Source organism: Vombatus ursinus, unplaced genomic scaffold, assembly GCF_900497805.2.
Source record: "Vombatus ursinus unplaced genomic scaffold, bare-nosed wombat genome assembly UNPS02005286.1, whole genome shotgun sequence".
Taxonomy (NCBI): Eukaryota; Metazoa; Chordata; class Mammalia; order Diprotodontia; family Vombatidae; genus Vombatus; species Vombatus ursinus.
Genome location: NW_020945064.1, coordinates 5874386 through 5891110, shown reverse-complemented (window position 1 = coordinate 5891110; position 16725 = coordinate 5874386). Strand labels below are relative to the sequence as shown.

Below are 16725 nucleotides of genomic sequence, written 5' to 3'. Positions count from 1 at the left end.
TCAACCAGTGTTAAGAACAGCAAAAAATGTTTGTAGCCCTTGATGTTTTTACCAGCTGTTCAGATTTAATGCATGTCATGTATGGAAATGAAATGCAAATGTAGTCTCTTTTTTTTTCTCCCTTTCCCATAATTTGGAGGCTAAGTTCTGTGGGCTGATACCCATTGGCCCAGTAGAATGTAAGCTCCTTGAGGGCAGGAACTGTTTCTCAATTTCAGCTTTGGATCTCTAGTCCCTAGCCAGAATGCTCGGGAAATGTTTGCTGGGTCGTTTGCTTGCTGCGTGACTTTGATCCACGTAGCCTTGTGGCTTGGATTGGCATGACTGCCACCTCACCAATACCCATCTATTAAATCTACTTGAGATCTTCTCAGTTTTCCCACTGAAGGTCTTTCTCGTAGAACCAGCCTGGTCTGAGGCTGTCCTTCGCCGGCATCTCATCATTAAGTGTTGCCGGGCTTTGTGTGGTCAAGGACCACAGGTGCCCCCTGCTGCTACCTGCGGGGAACTGCCTGCCCCTTTGTCCAGTGGACGGGGACTCATTCCCCAAAGCCTGGAAGAGTTAACACCAGCTTGGAGGTTGTCTCGTAGCTGCCAGGTTGGTCTTAGTTTTTAGTCCTTGAAGCTGGAGTCACCGTAAGGTCCGTGAATGAACTTGACTTACCCACGGCAGCTTCTTAAAAAGTGTGGCACAGAACGTGGTGAGAGGCGCTTACAGGTGTTCGTCTGCTTTGAGCAGCTCATTTTAAAGTATATTTCTTGCTCTTTTCACCAATGACTACAGGATTTGGGAAAGAGGTATCAGATGTTCTCTGCCGGGACTGCTCTTCAGCTGGCTTCCCTGGGTGAAGAGGGGGAATCACACTTCTCCCATAAGACGGACACTTGGTAGCTGGTAGTGCCAAGTGCTACACCTGGCAGCTGGTGTCCTCGACAGCTGTCATTTCAAAGGCTGGGCCCTTCCCCAACTGACAAAAATTGTTCCAGTTAAGTCAGCCACCGTCACCACTGAAAAGGCCAATGCGGCTTCTTGGAAGACTCCTGAAGGCTGAACAAACCCCTTCCTAGGGAGGAGAATACTGGATCCAGCTACCTCTGCGGCCAGTGAGTGGGAAACTTGGCAAAACCCTTTTTGCCTGCTAGGTCCAAGATGTGTTTAGAGAAGAAGACATGAAAAACAAGCAGTATCTCTCACCAGATTTGTTCTAGAGGTCACCTTATCGAGCACTGAGATACCTAAGAGCAGTCTTCAATTCATTGTTAGGGTGGTTGCAGAAATACAGAGTGCTTTTCTGTCTACAATGGCAGGAAATTGGGGTTTTGGAAATATTGCTTCTAACTTTGGAGAGGGGTAGTAGAGAGGAGAGAGACAGAGAGAGAGAGAGAGAGAGACAGAGAGAGAGAGACAGAGAGAGAGAGAGAGAGAGAGAGAAAAGAAGAAGGTAAGGAAATTAAAAATGTTCCAGAAAAAAAGAAAGACTTATGGTGTTGTTATCTTTGTTATATTTACCAGGGAGTTTGGTAATGGGATCCACATGAGAAAGGTGATTCTCTTTGAGAAGCAGGCCAACAGAATTATAGATAAATAATATAATTTTATATGTATAAATAGTCCAACAACATAACCTTCAACTGAGGCTCCTCTGTTTAAAGTAATATGTGATGTGTTTGTTTTGGACTCCACATGCTACAAAGGAGACTGATGATTTTGGACAGTGCTCTCTGGTTTCTTTACAAACATAGTTATAGGTAACTTCCCTATGTTCCCATATTCTACAGCTCTATTTTAAAATTTTTTTTCTCAAATATTAAGCATCTATTTTTTTCTTCCTCCCCTACAACTGAAAAAAAGAAAAACAAAATGAAAACCCTTGTGACTAACATAATCTAGCAAAACAAAAAAATTCCCACATTGGCCACGTGCACAGATCTATGCCTCACTGTGCATGTTCGTCTATCCTCTTTCCATTGGTAGATAGAGTGTCATGCTTCATCATCAGTCCTCTGGAATCATGATTGATTATTGAGTTGATCAGAATTCTTAAATCTTTCAAAATTGTTCATTTTTACAATATTGATGTTATAGTATAATTTCTCCTGGTTCTACTTACTTTACTCTGCATCAGTCCATACAGGTCTTCCAGGTTTCTCTAAAGCCATCCCTTTTGTCATTTCTTACATCACAGTAGTATTCCATTACATTCATATGCCATTAATTTGGAACAAGCTTTCCCTGTTTGATGGGCAGCCCCTTAGTTTCTAGTTCTTTGCCAATATAAAAAAGAGCTATAATAAAAATTTTGTACCTGTGGGATCCAGAGTGTTATCAGAGAAGTATGAGAAGTTGAATTTCTTGTCTTGTTGGATGTTGGTATAACTAATGCATAATAACCTTATAGCATCTTAAGTTTCCATCCCCCCCTATGTTTTCTAATGAGGGCAGAATGTTCTTGCTTTATTCAAATGTCCTTTCTTTTGTATTTGAAAGTTGATCCTGATCTTTTGCAGAATTTGTTGTTTCTAAATTGAATTGTTCAATTTAACCACTGCGTATCTTGGAGTTTGCAGCCTTGGGTTTTTGTTTTTGTTTTTGTTTTTGTTTTTTTTTCTGGAGGTGATTTATGAATTCTTTCCATTGGTATTTCATTTTCTATGTTCAGAGGTTCTGGGCAGTTTTTTTCTATTATTTCCTGCATTATGATGGTAAGGATTTTTTGTCCTGTCTTGTTCTTCTGTGAGACCTTTGATGTTTAGGTTGTCTCTCTGAGTCCTGTCTTCGAGATCAGTACATTTTCCTTGTATAGTGAACATATTTTCTTTTAATGTTACTGCTTTTTGCTTCTTTTCTTTTAGATTGTCCTTCACTTCCATATATTTGCATTCCCTGTCTATTGTTTTCTCTTTTTGTTTCTTTGGTGAGACTTTCCAGTTTTTCTATTCTGCCCGTTATTTTTGCTATGCAGGCTATAAATTATGTTCTCATACTTCTCATTTCTCTTTTGAACCCCTCAGGAACAGCATGTTATGATTCTATGTTCTCACTTTCCACATGGTCCTCTGTTTTCATCAAGTGCTGTATCATTTTCCCTTATTTTACATTATTTATTCATAGGTGCCTCAACTTGTTTAATAGATCTGGAGGCTATAGTTCTTTCTATTGTTAATGTTTACCTATTGATTTATCTACTTATGTCCAGGGTCTTTGAGTTGTCTTCTTCCTAAGATTTTTGGTAATTTCAGACTCCCCTTTCCCCACCCCCAGGTTTGTTACTCACGTGACCTGGAAGTGTGTATCCTAAGTTTCAACAAAAACAGTTTAAAAGTCCTGGGAAATTTGTTGAAGATGCCAGGAAGATCTTTTAGTCCAAATTGTTGTAGACTGCTGCAGAATACAAAACAGGATAAGACCTTGAATATGAGCTTTCTTGGGGAAAAGCCAGCCAATTAAGGGCAATACTTGGGAGTTCAGAGCTACCTATCTTATTAAGATTCAAAATAGAAAGAATTGTAGTATCTTTAGTATCACTGCAGTCATAATGTAGATTGTCCTGGCCATGAGTAATTTTGTAATTGGAAGGACAAGGAGATCATTTGCTGAGAGGGATGAAAGAGATTTTTTATCTAGAGTCTATCAGTCCATGGTTATAGGGATGAGAAGCAGATTCTCACAGCTAGGAAAACCATCAGCTCTAAATATCAGCCAACCCTAGCTCCTCAATGTCTGCCTTTTCCTTTTGTAATGTATCCTGTCATTGTTTTTAATGCTCCAGATACTTGTACCTCCTTCTGTACATTCTCCCTATTCCTTTGCTTATGGCATTCTACATGGCTAGAACAAACCTTCCTTTCTCACCCTCATCACTTATCCCATATTTATCTGTTGAAGTCACTCCTTTCAAGCAAGTCAGATGCCACCTCCTCTATGAATCCTTCTCTGGTCTCTTCAGATGACAGGACTCTCCCTCTCCTCCTGTTTCTTATACCATTTTCCTTGGGTGATGATGATGATGATAACAACTAACATTTACATATCAGACACTGTGTTTTACAAATATCATCTCATCCTCACAGCAACCCTGGAAGTTAGGTGTAATTATTATCCTGATTTTACAGTCAAGGAAACTGAGGCTAACAAAGGGTAAGTGATTTGCCCAAAGTCATACAACTAGTAAGTGTCTGAGGCTGGATTTGACCTCAGCTCTTCTTGACTCCAGGCCCAGAGTTCTATCCAAGTACCATGATTATTTGTATGTTTGTTTTTCTTTTCTCCTATTAGATTAAAAGTTCCTCTAGAATGGGGCCTATTTTGTCTTTATTTTTGTATCCACTCCAGCTATTTGCATCCAAGCAGTTGCTTAATAAAAGTATAATTAATTAACACATAGTTTCATAATTTGTTATTCTTATCTTATGACATGCCTCCACTATTCATTGGCCTGAGTCTCACCTATTGTGGTAGTTTTTCTCTCCTCCACTCCCTACTTCTGGCCCCTACTCCCTCCACAGCTGAACTGCTTCCAACTGGCTAGAGCAGACCCTAGGGTTCATCCCTTCTTTGCAAGCTTGGGTGAAAAGCTGCCATCCAAGCACCAATCTGGGGACAAGCCTTGTTGTGTGCTCAGAGCAGCATTTGATTTCACAACTGAAGTCCCCACAATTCCTGAAGCAAGAGGAAAATCAATGCTCTGCTATAAAACTGTCCAGGATCAAGCTGCAGGATAGAAATGGCAGTAGCTGGACTCCTAGTCTATCAGAGGGAGCCAGTGACTATAAAAGCCCATCTATATTGGAAAAGCGGTCATGGAAAGGAAAAACTTAGAGCTGCTTTCATTTTCTTCATTTCAACTCAAAATCTAGCAAACAGAGGCTGTAGAGAGAAGCTGTGTCAGAGAGCCTCTTCTAGATACACAGGGTGCTTTGTACGGCAGACAATAGGCTCCGGGTGCTTGACTGATAGTAAGCTGCCTGAAGGCAGCGTGCATGTGTCCTCCCTACCCCACGTAGCACTGGGGACAGTGTCACATGCTGTAAGCACTCAGGGAATAAATGTTCCGCACTGTGGGAGAAATGCATTAGGATCAGAACTGACCACACCTCAGTGTGACCTATGTTTGGCCAGGCAAGAATACTCCCTGGCTTCCTGGCTACATGTTTCTCTTTTCTTGCCTTGCTTCAAAAGTAAGATTCACCTTCTTCCCCCCTGCTTTTCTTTAGGTGACTCTGGGCTCAGAGGGCAGAGAAGGGGAACTTTTGGTGAGAGGCCCTACAGTATTTCGAGAATATTGGAACAAGCCTGAAGAAACCAAGAGTGCTTTCACACCCGATGGCTGGTTTAAAACAGGTATGAACCACTTATGCTTTTCATGTACTCAGTCTGAAAAGAGGATTCACTGAGAGGTGGTTTAGGGAGAGTGGAAAGGGCTACGACCTCAGCCTGGTCAGAAAGCCCAGGGATGAAATTTACTGGATGTGTGATTTTGAACAAATTCCCTTACTTTTCTGTGACTTAGTTTCCTTATTTGTAAAATGAGTATGATTGTATTTGTACTACTTACCTTACAAGGTTGGGAGGAAAGTTTTTACACACATACAAATGCACATACGTGCAGTGTGGTTTTTAAAAATATATATGTTTTTAAAGTCCCAAGAGTCTTAATGCCATTTTAAGCTATTAAGACATATACCTGTATGTTCATATATGTGTATATGTACTTGTATATCTGCATATACACACAGGGTATCTAGAAAATATTGGTGTAGTGTCAAGCTTAAATTGTGTGTGCTTATATACATATGCATGTGCACACGTGTGTATACACATGTTAACATAATTGTGATGGTGTATGTAGGCATTGTACATGTGTGTATGTATACATGCATGTATTGATATAGTATGGTGATTGTGCATGCACACGTGTTGCATGCGTGTGTGTGTATATATACATGTGTTACTATATTCTGAGGATGAAGAAAAAGAGGACATCAGATACTGTCTTGCATTCTTTCTTGGGGATCAGCCCTGGGTTCCCTCTTAGAGCATCTCTGAAGAACATAGGCATGTAGTAGGGAAATATCATGACCAGATGAGGTGAGGTGACCTAATTCCATGGAGCAAGGTAAAATGGAAGTGTCTATGATTGACTCATGTGGGTCCTGTCTATGAGTTCTCTCTGACTTTCAGATTCAAAATGGAGACTACTCCAGGAGCTTCACCTCTCCAGGTACCTGGGAACATGACTCACTTTCCATGATAGATATGTTTTCTGAAAAGGTCTATGGAAATTAAATCATTTTGGATGCATCACAAAGAATGCTCTTGAAATGCAAGTGATCACCCTGACCCATCCATGTAACAAACAAAACTCGCTGGTTTTGTAAATCATCTTTTCTTATATCAGGTGGGGCTGTTTTTTTTTTTTATTTTGTTTTTTAAAGTGAGGCAGATCTGCATGAAATTTTGGTTGGCTCCATTTATGGGTCATTTTGGACTCTAGGCTCTAATTGCTCATCGAACAGGCCAAATCAGTGAGATCAGCTCATGGGTCATTTCTTGGTCTTCTCTTTCTCTCCCACTCTACCCCCATGACCCCAGTGGAATGGGTCTTGGGTCTATCTCTTCATAATATCAAAAGCCTCGCACCATAAAGAGCCCTATTCATTCCTTCCCTCTGACCCCTTCCTGCTGCTCACTGGGATCTGAAACAATTTTCATCTGGGTAGCACAGAGGATAGGGTATTGGACTTGGACTTAGTAAGTTGTTGTTCAGTCATTTTTCAATCGTGTCCGACTCTCCATGACCCCATTTGGGGTTTTCTTGGCAATGATACTGGAGTGGTTTGCCATTTCCCTTTGAATCTCACTTTACAGATGAGGAAACTGAGGCAAATAGGGTTAAGTGACTTGCCCAGGGTCACCTACCTAGTGTCTGAGGCCAGATTTGAACTCCAAAAGATGAGTCTATCTCATCTGACTCCAGGCCCAGCGTTCTATCCACTGGGCCACCTAGCTGCCCTGGGGTTAGTAAAACCTGAGCTCAAATGCTGGCTCAGTCACTTATTAGCCTTGTGATCCTGGGAAAGTGATTTAACCTTTCCTCATCTATAAATGGGGTTAATAATAACACCTCCCTCACAGGGTTGTTGTGAAAATCAAGTTAGATAACCCATGTAACAAGCACCATAGAAATGCTGGCTATCATCAGCATTATTATTATTTTACTTAACATTTTTCCATACATTAAAACCTCTTCTTCTATGTAGCCTAGCAGAGGCAAACCTGATCCATTATTTAAAGTAATGAAGGATGAAGGTGCGTCATGCAACACTTGTCAGCCAGAGTCAAAGAGAAGCCAGGATTAATTTCCATAGGATCTCAGAAGCTGTTTGTTTTGTTCATTTGAAGATGTCACGGCACCTCTGCAATTTACATGCAGGTCTCATTCCTGCGATGTCAGTGTGTCCTTTCAACTTGGAGCATTTGAGGAACATCTGCTTCCAGGCTGGCTCCCAGAGCAGAACGTGCTGGGGGAACCTCTTCTCTCCTACCCCCTCATTCCTCCCTCCAATCCCCTCACACACTCTCTCAGAAACTGATCAGGGCCTAGTCCTTTGTCGATGAGAACAGAATGATGCTGTCAGAAATTAGAAGGGATCTCCAGTTTTTTGCCTCTTCGTAACTCACCAGTGCTGTAATCAGAGAAATGCTCCCACCATTCATTTGACAAATCGTATCACAGAATTTCCATTGTGGAAGGATCCTCTCTCCATGGCCATCTAGTGCAACTTAAATCCCAAGAAGAATCCCCACTTACAACATACCTGGTAGGTGGTTATCTAGTGTAGACTTCTGATGAGGGGGAACGCACTATGTCCCAATCCACTTACATTCTATTTGTTAGGGTGTTTATCCTGACATCAAGCCTTGATGTCCTAAGTCAGTGTCCGTTTGGAGACAATTGTTGATCCCACTGACCCAGTAAACTTGTACAAAGAAATGGCCACAAATAGGAAGAAGGGCCAGCATTTAGAACAAAACCCAATCCCACTCCTTCCTGAGGCAGAGGGGGTGGGGAGAGGTTGGTGAGATTTAACCTGATGTCTGTGAACTTTTAAAAAAAATATTTTGGTAGCTATTTCAATATGATTGATTTCCTCTGTAGTTCTATGTATTTTATTTTCTGCATTTTCAAACGTAGTTCTGAGAAGAGGCTTCACCGGACTGACAGAGGGTCCATGGCAGCAAAACAGTTTAAGAAGCCCTGCTCTAATGGGCCCACTCCCCAGAGCTGATCTTGTCCTGCTTCTGCCACCACACCTAATAGGAAGGCAGACCCTTAATCCATTCCACCTTGGTTTCCATGACTGTAGAGCAAGGGCATGAGAAGGGAATGCTCCTGCGATTTGCTTCACAGGATTGCTAGAAGAAGTTTGCAAGGAAAAGGAGCAATCCTTACTTAACTCTACATGTTCTCTCTGCACCACAGAAGAGTCCATTTTTAGAAACTTTAGACTCAAGATGCATTCTGTAAACCCCTTCCTGGTTGCCATACACAAAGCCACCTCACTGCTTGAAAAGGGTTCTGCAAATCATTCCCTCCCACCCACTGCAGTAAACCCTACCCTTCCTGCCTTCCCTATCCCAGACATGGTCTCCTTCCACCTCCTTGTTCTGGCATCAGACCAGCAGCCTGGCCCCACTGCAAAGCTGGAGAGGGATTGGGATCTTCTTGTGATAAAGGTGCATATGTGGATGAGAGAAGAGAGAAGTGGTTGTGCTTGTTTTTAATAGTAAATAATATAGTTCCTGTGGCCTCCTTGGAAGAGATTGTTCCTGGTGCTCCGGTCTCTCAGGGATTCAGATTATATTACTGCTGTGGCCAGAGCCTTCCTCTTGAATGACTAGAGCTCTTGGTAAGGGCCAATGAATGAATGCAGGGCCAGGAGTAGAAACTCAGGAGTGAGAGCCCTGCAGGCTCCCCTTGGATAGCAGGGAATCCCCACCACTCCTGAGGTCCTCTTGAATCTCAGAGCTCCCACCCTAAAACAGGGAGGATGTGTCCCACTCTGCCTTCCTGTGATGAAGTACCCCTGCGAAGGCAGGCCGGATTGGGGTTTGCACAAGTCCTTAATTGTCTTCTCTCCCCCTCTGACCGGAACCCCACCCAGGCACACACAGATTCCCATCCCTATCTTTCCTCTCCTCCTCTCCTTTCCAGCTCAGGTCAGAAAGAGTTAGGTTAGCCTACCTGGTGAAGGTGAGGAGGCAAAAGTGTATCTCCCTCCCTGTAAGAGGGTCTGGGCTCCATTTTTTACTGGCTTGAAGCAGAGAAGGATAGGGTTTACTGAACTGCAAGAGGATTATTTGTAGAATTCCGCAGGGTTTGGAGGATGGATGTTTATCCCTAACCCCCAGGGAAAGTGGGTTCAAGACCTTTCTACCTACCACCCCAGAAATGTATTTCATATATATGTGTGTGTGATATTTATATTATAAATTTATGTAATATCACATATAATATAGGCACACACATTTATGTCTATGCATACACACAGTTCTCTGAAGTGCCTAAAAAAATAGAATGTCATATATGGCAAAATAAAAACACAGATAGCTCTATTCCTAATAGATTCGCCCCAGTACCAGAAGTTCTTTGGTACTTGAAAGCTTCTGGTAAATAAATACCTTTGCATTAATTTATTCGCTGATGCCTCTGTCCATGGTGGCATACTGTTAGCTTATTGACATGCGTTCTACTGTATGTCCTGTTTTTCTTTTGTTCATTCCACCTCATTAAAGCAAGCTAATCTAATGGATACAGAACTCCGCTTTTATTATGATTTTAATTCCGTATATAAGAACCGTAGCATTGAAACTACTTCCCATTTTCATCTTAGTGTATCACTGCTGCAGCATCACAAATACCCCAGAATTGGAAACTTGACTTTCCAGTGAGACTCCCTTTGTGGCCATCTTCCTTTATTTTTAACTTCAGATTTAAAAAAACAACAACAACAACAACAACAAAAACCTGCAAATATTTTTTTTCTCTTCCTTTAAAAACACTGGAACTGAAACCCTGTGAATTTTGCCAACAGCGAGGTTCAGTGAGTTGATGATGGCAGTAAGCAATGGGAAATGTGGGGCAGTCAGCTTTAAAAAAAATTTTTTTTAGTCAACACTCCTGATGAATATTTCAGTTGAAAAGGAATAGCATGCATTAATTATTGTAAAGAGATGTCTTTAGGAGAAAATGATTTTGAAATTCAGTTTAATTTCATTGTAATGCGCTGCAAACAGGAAGGGAGTATGTGTGTTTAATTGGCTCTCGGGGGTAAGGCCTGGAAGATGGCATGCCTTTGTCACAGGCCATTAGCGATACAGACTGCATAATGAGAGAGTACAATCAGCTCACAGCTGCCGGCTCCGACGGGGAGAGAATGATATTAAATAGGAATCAGTATAAATTAAACTTAACCCTTTCCCTGCCCAAATCAAACTTGCAGTTCAGAAATACTGAAGGGAGCCAGAAAACTGTAGGAAGAGTGATCTCCTAAAGGGGTCACAGAACCACTGGCTAGCTTCCTCCCTTCATGCCTGGCCCCTTCCTTCTGTCAGGTATTTTTAGAAATTTCAAGAGGAGTAGTCGTACTTGGCTTTCACTAACCCTTTCCTTGTCCCCAGATTCCAGTGTAGTACCAATCCCTTCCTCAGCAGTGAACCCCGTCCTCTTGCTGTTTGGTACTCAATACTAACAGCCAGGATTCTTTCTTCGGACCCTGGGTTCTATTCCAGATGCCGAGGGAGAACCAAAAGAGCCCCCTCAACAAAGCCAGGGGTTCCATTTACACTCAGTGGGTCGGTATTCCTTGAAAACAGGGGATTATCATTGCATTGAATGGACACGGTTGTCCAGAAGACTGCCAGCATCTTCAGAGCATGGCTCCCCAGTTGTTCTGAATTGGTGGGGGGCAGATGAGTCAGATGCCCTGCTAAGGGGTTGGGATTATCAGACATCCAGAGGTTGGGGGGGAGGAAGTAATTTGCTGGGACTAGAGTTGCTAGACTTTGTGGGAGAAGCAGGTCCAGTAAGTCAGCCAGAGAAGTCTGCTCCCCCCCACCCCCACCCCCAGGCTAAACTATGTAGTATATGCTAAGAAATTACCACAGAAAATCTCAGTAAAGGTCACCAGGAGTTACTGAAGGGAAAAGCATGGGATGAGGGGTGGGGAAGGAAGAGATAGATAGACATGGGGAATGAAGGGAAGGGAAGGAAATAAAAACACAATGGCCTAAAATTGGGAGATCTTAACCTTTTTTGTGTCATGGACTCTTGCAACTCTGGTGAAGCCTTCTCAGAATAACATTTTTGAATGCATAAAATAAAATATAGGAGATTACAAAGAAAACTAACGCTGTTGAAATAGTTATCAAAATGTAGAGGAAATGAAAAAAAAAGTTCATGAAGTCCAGGTTAAGAACCTCTAATTTAATGCAACATTCCTGAGGGAGGAAGATGGCCCCAGATGCAACACCATTGTCGCCAGGAAACCCAGAAGATGAAGTAGCAGCTGATCAACCCATCAACACAGATAGAAGACCATGATGAGAGCAAAATGCAGGCGTTTGGAATTTCTGAATCTCCCATACCTGCATGAGAACAGCTGTAGGGTGTCTATTCACTGAACTTTATATACAGAACTTTTTTAACATCTTTCCATCCTGCCTCCCCTGAGTCCCTGGGTGGATTCCATGAGTGAAAGGGAGAAACAACCTCATGACCCAGTTGGGGCCCTCAGTCTCTTTGGTTGTAGCTTCCCAGAGGTTACTGACTTCATGACAGGTGCTGCACCATTGGGCTCCTGTGGAGCAGTCCCATGCATGAGGCAGCCCTTGCTGTCCTAGGGCATGCATCCTTTGGAAGGCCCTTAGGAAGGCATTCACTTCAGTAGTGCCATGCTTTCATCAGCATGGGGACTCCCTCGAGTGTAGAGCCTTCACTGCTTAATGGACAATCTTCATGAATGGCTGGGGCCAAACATATTTGTTACCTGTTGGCCAGGTCTGATGAACTCTTTCTGAGTTTCACTGGACTAGCCTTCAGACCCCAGCCCCACACCATTGCTAAGCTTAGACTGTAAGGCTGTCCAGCTGGGTTTATACTCTGCTGGCGTAGCCTTCAGAATCACCTCCAAGCTTCAGAGTAGACCACTGGGGAAAGGAATGAAGCAGATACCATGAAACAAAAATCCTTGTGATCTTTACTTTTCCTTCTTACTCTCAAAGACGAGTATCATTCTTTGTTAAGCCCTTAGGGTTACAGATCCAACCCCATGGAACTAAGCCTGATTTGTAATTTTCTTTGGTCAGGGGGTTGGGAAAGCTAGGTGACGTTGGCTAGAATATTTGCTCCATGGCGCCATCACTCCAGTCAATGAGGTTTTCCCCAGCCCTGTGGTCATTTTTAAAGGGACTAAGGCATGTGCATCCTGCTGTTCTCCACCCCACCTCTGACTCCTTGTCGCAGTCCTAAATCCTCCCTACTTGGGGCCTTTGGGAACAAGGGCTTGCTGGTAAAAGATCTGTTGTTAACTGACAAAAACATTGAGGAAGAGGTTCAAATTGTGACCTGGCACAAGAGTGGTGATTTTTATAACACCCTGTTTTGTTTTGTTAGTTTTTTTTTAAACCTACCACCCTCCCCCTCTTCCCCTCATACCCGCACCCACTGCCAGCTCTTGAGTCAGAGAAGTGGCTTTATTTCTGATTCTGCAGGTGCCAAACTGTTTTAATGTGTCCCTACTGCTGATGAGAGGCAATTTGAGCACGAGCACAGCAAGACCTTCATCTGTGTCAGTCTGGGGCTACACGCTGACATCCAGCCCAACCAGTGTGATCGTGGTGGGCCATAGACAGCATTTGTTGAGAACCCTTCAGAAACATGTGGAAGCCAGCACTCAGCTAGAGGACGAATGAGAGAGGAATAAATTTGGAACTGGCGTAGGATGTGGTCACTCTATCCCCATAACCGTGTTTTAGCGTACTCAGGATCACTTACAACCTTTCAGAGGTCAGGAGGTTCAGGATTGACAAGTAATTCCTGAATGAAAAACCTTAGGAGTGTTGCCCTTATTACGTCCCAAATTAGACTTTCACTGGGATTGGGAGAGTGGCCATTCTCCAGAAATCAAGATGTTAATGACCGAGGCTAAGAAATGGAAAGCAGCCAATAGAAGCCTAAGTGGAAGAGAAAAACCCTGCAAGTTCCAGGGGCCCTCCCCACATTGAATGTGCCATCCTCATCATTTTAAGAGACCAGTCACAAAAAAAATGAGAAAGAGGAGTGACAATCTCACTCATCATTCCAACTTATTTTAATAAGTGCAAACTCTAATTGCATTTCACTCTAAAGTTAGTCTTCCTGACTGTTCAGATTCTGCAGCTCAGTTGGTCCTGTGGAAATTACTTTAAGTCAGAGCTTTGTTCAGATGAAAGTGGGGGTCTAAATTTTGCCTTCACTTTTAAGCTGGAACCTTGTGGAAGCCCTCAGATGACCTCATGAATGGCTGTGACTCTCACTCAGATTTTAGTTAGTGGAGGCTGGCATCTATTGGGTCCATTAATACCTTGTCCACTGGAGTTATTCATGGCTATTCAGATTAATTAGGGGATTTTGCCCTTTTATTGCAGGGAGTATTCCTTTGAACAGTAAATTGTAATTTAGAAATTCAGCAGAGATGTAGAATTGAGATCACCTATGTAATGGGAAGCCTACATGTTAAAAATCCATAGGTAATCAATCCCCATTCCTCCTTATTAGCCAGTAGTCTTGACCTGCCCATAAAATTTCATCCCAGAGACACTAGCCAATAGTTCAGTGAAGTGAGGAGAATTTGGGCTTTTCTCTTGGCCTGTGCTTTACCTGGGAAGGCACTAGAGAGCCACACAGGGAGAGCAATAAGGACAGAACAGATTTCACTGGTAAAAGGAGCTCCAGGGAGGAATTTTTACCATTGCAGGTCAGCATCTTTTCTACAATTTAGAACCTTGGAGAGTTCCCCAAGTTGCTGAGGTGTTAAAGGACTTTCCTAGGCTTGCACAGTCAGTATGTGTCACACTGTCACTCAAGCCTGATCACCCCAAATTTACAGTGGGAAGCCGAGCCAGCAGACCGGAACCAGCTGCAGAATCTGGTGCTTGCCCGGTTAAGAACTGGTTGTACGATGCTTCTTCCTTATCTAAAGATCAGGGGGGAGAGTAGTGGTGGATAAAATTCCATTTGCTCCGGCAAAAGGAATCATTTCTCCCTTTTGTTTAAGAAGAGCCCATTACGTTCAATCTCTTCTCTTGCCTTCAGTGGTTGTGGTTCATCTCTGCTAACATCATACAGATAAGTGAGGGTTTCCTAAGGACTTTCCTTTGAGCTTTCCAAGACACAAACCTGGATGATTCTTACTACTCACTTCCCTGGGAGCCTCCCTTCATCAAGGGAAGAGCATGAGAAATTAATGCATCTGAAACAGATCCTTCATTCCTTGGTCTCTGAAGACTCAGGACTACTTAGCAATAACATCCTTCATTTCAAACCCCTTTAGTCCCAAAGCCTTTCATGTCTCTTTTGAAATTCACTTAGAATCTCTACATCTTGCCTCAACTTGTGAGAACTCAGAATTAAAGGTGACTGCAGCTTCTTTCTGATGGTGCCCCTTCCACCACCATCAATGTCAGGCTCCCTTATTGGACAGCATCAGAACTCTGCCCATTGTTATTCTCAGAGCATTAAGTCAGGTAACATTCATTCAATAAAAGCCTGGCATAGAGTAAGCATTTAATAAATGCTTATTGATCAATTCTTCATCAGTTCTGTTGTCTGGTATTGTACATACCCCCAACCAGATAGCAGCTTTGGGGGCAGCATTTCCTACCCCCATTCAGTTCAAATTCATAAGTTGCCTTCACAATTTCTTTTCTTTTCTTTTCTTTTCTTTTTTTGGCTAGGCAATGGGGTTAAGTGACTTGTCCAGGGTCACACAGCTAGTAAGTGTTATGTGTCTGAGGCCGGATTTGAACTCAGGTCCTCCTGAATCCAGGGCCGGTGCTCTATCCACTGCCCCACCTAGATGCCCCCATGCCTTCGTATTTTCTGTAGGTGAGTGGTGTCTGCTGGGACTTTCCCAAGGTCTACATGTATGGAATGGGATGGGCATGGGGGGCTGAGAATCCACATATACCTTTAGACTGCGCAGTCTAATCTCAGACAGTTTCCAAGTGTACAGTTGTATTTTTGTTCCCCTGAATTTGCCATTTCTTGATCTTTTCACTCTCTTCCTTTTCACTTGTCTCAACAATAAACCCCTCATTTTTCATCCTTGGAAGCATACAGTAGAGAATATTGTAATAGCTACCATTTGTATAGCTCTTTAAGATTTGCAAAGTGCTTTACAATTATTATCTTAGCCTTACAATAACCCTGGGAGGTAGGTGGTATTATTATCCCCATTTTATGGATGAGGCAACTAAGAAAGCAGAGATTAATGACTTGCCCAGGGTCACACAGCTACTGAGTATCTGAGGTTGGATTTGAACTCTGGTCTTCCTGACTCCAGAGTCAAGTCAGTGCTCTGTCCATTGAACCACCAATGTAGAAAGAAATCCAGAGGAAGAGCAGGAAGGAACAGTGGGGATTTCTAGAGATCTTCACTAGGGCACAGTTTAGAGGCAATATGGCAAAATGGAAAACATGTTTGACTTGGACTGACTTGGATACTTACTAGCTGTGTGATCCTAGGCAAGTCATGTAATCACCTGGAGCCTCAGTTTCATTGTCTCCATAATGGGATGATAATTCTTTTACTACCTACCTCACAGGCTAGTAGGGAGGAAAATGATTTGTAAAGAAAGAGCCACTTCTCTGACCCAACTGAGCTGCAGAATCTGAACAGTCAGGAAGACTAACTTTAGAGTAAAATGCAGTTAGAGTTTGCACTTATTAAAATAAGTTGGAATGATGAGTGAGATTGTCATTCCTCTTTCTCATTTTTTTTGTGACTGGTCTCTTAAAATGATGAGGATGGCACATTCAATGTGGGGAGGGCCCCTGGAACTTGCAGGGTTTTTCTCTTCCACTTAGGCTTCTATTGGCTGCCTTCCACTTCTTAGCCTCGGTCATTAACATCTTACCTTTAGTGCATCAGATGGGTGCTATTCAAGACAGTCATTGTTTAATGACAGGGAGACTTAATTAATCTTTTGCCTTTAGCTTTGGGAAGCAGAATAGATGGGTGGAAGGCTCTGTGTTCTATTACATTTGGTAAAACATCTTCATGCTGTATTAATAAGTGCAACTGGGCTTTTCAGATTGGTCATGCAAATCCATAGGCACTGGTGCCACTTAATGGCCTAAGGAGGTCAGATGGAATGAAGGGCATCTGTCATTGCTATTGGTACTGCCCAGCCATAGAATAACAGGCTGAGGTAGCAGTGTGGTAGAGGGGAGAGAGTGTTGGATTGGAGAGTCAGGAGAGACCTGGGTTTGAATCCTGACTTGAAGATTTACCAGTTGTGTGTCCTTGGGTTACTCATTTCTCCTCTCTGAGCTCCAGTTTTATCACCTATAAATTGGATATAATCATACTTGCACTTATTACTTTTCAAGGTTGTTATAAGGAAATTGATTTGTACAGCTCTCTAGATATAGGAACTGTGGTTGTTATTTATCAATGTTCTCA

At 42.7% G+C, this 16725-nt stretch overlaps 1 protein-coding gene across 4 annotated transcripts in view; it reads left to right on the top strand.

Moving 5' to 3' along the window:
- The window catches only part of ACSF3 (acyl-CoA synthetase family member 3), a 237147-nt gene that overhangs the window by 125508 nt on the left and 94914 nt on the right, over window positions 1–16725 (top strand). For all 4 annotated transcript variants that reach the window (XM_027847757.1, XM_027847754.1, XM_027847755.1 and 1 more), the window contains exon 7: window positions 5215–5341. In XM_027847757.1, the coding sequence (XP_027703558.1) occupies window positions 5215–5341 (127 nt within the window). The remainder of the gene's footprint in view (window positions 1–5214; window positions 5342–16725) is intronic.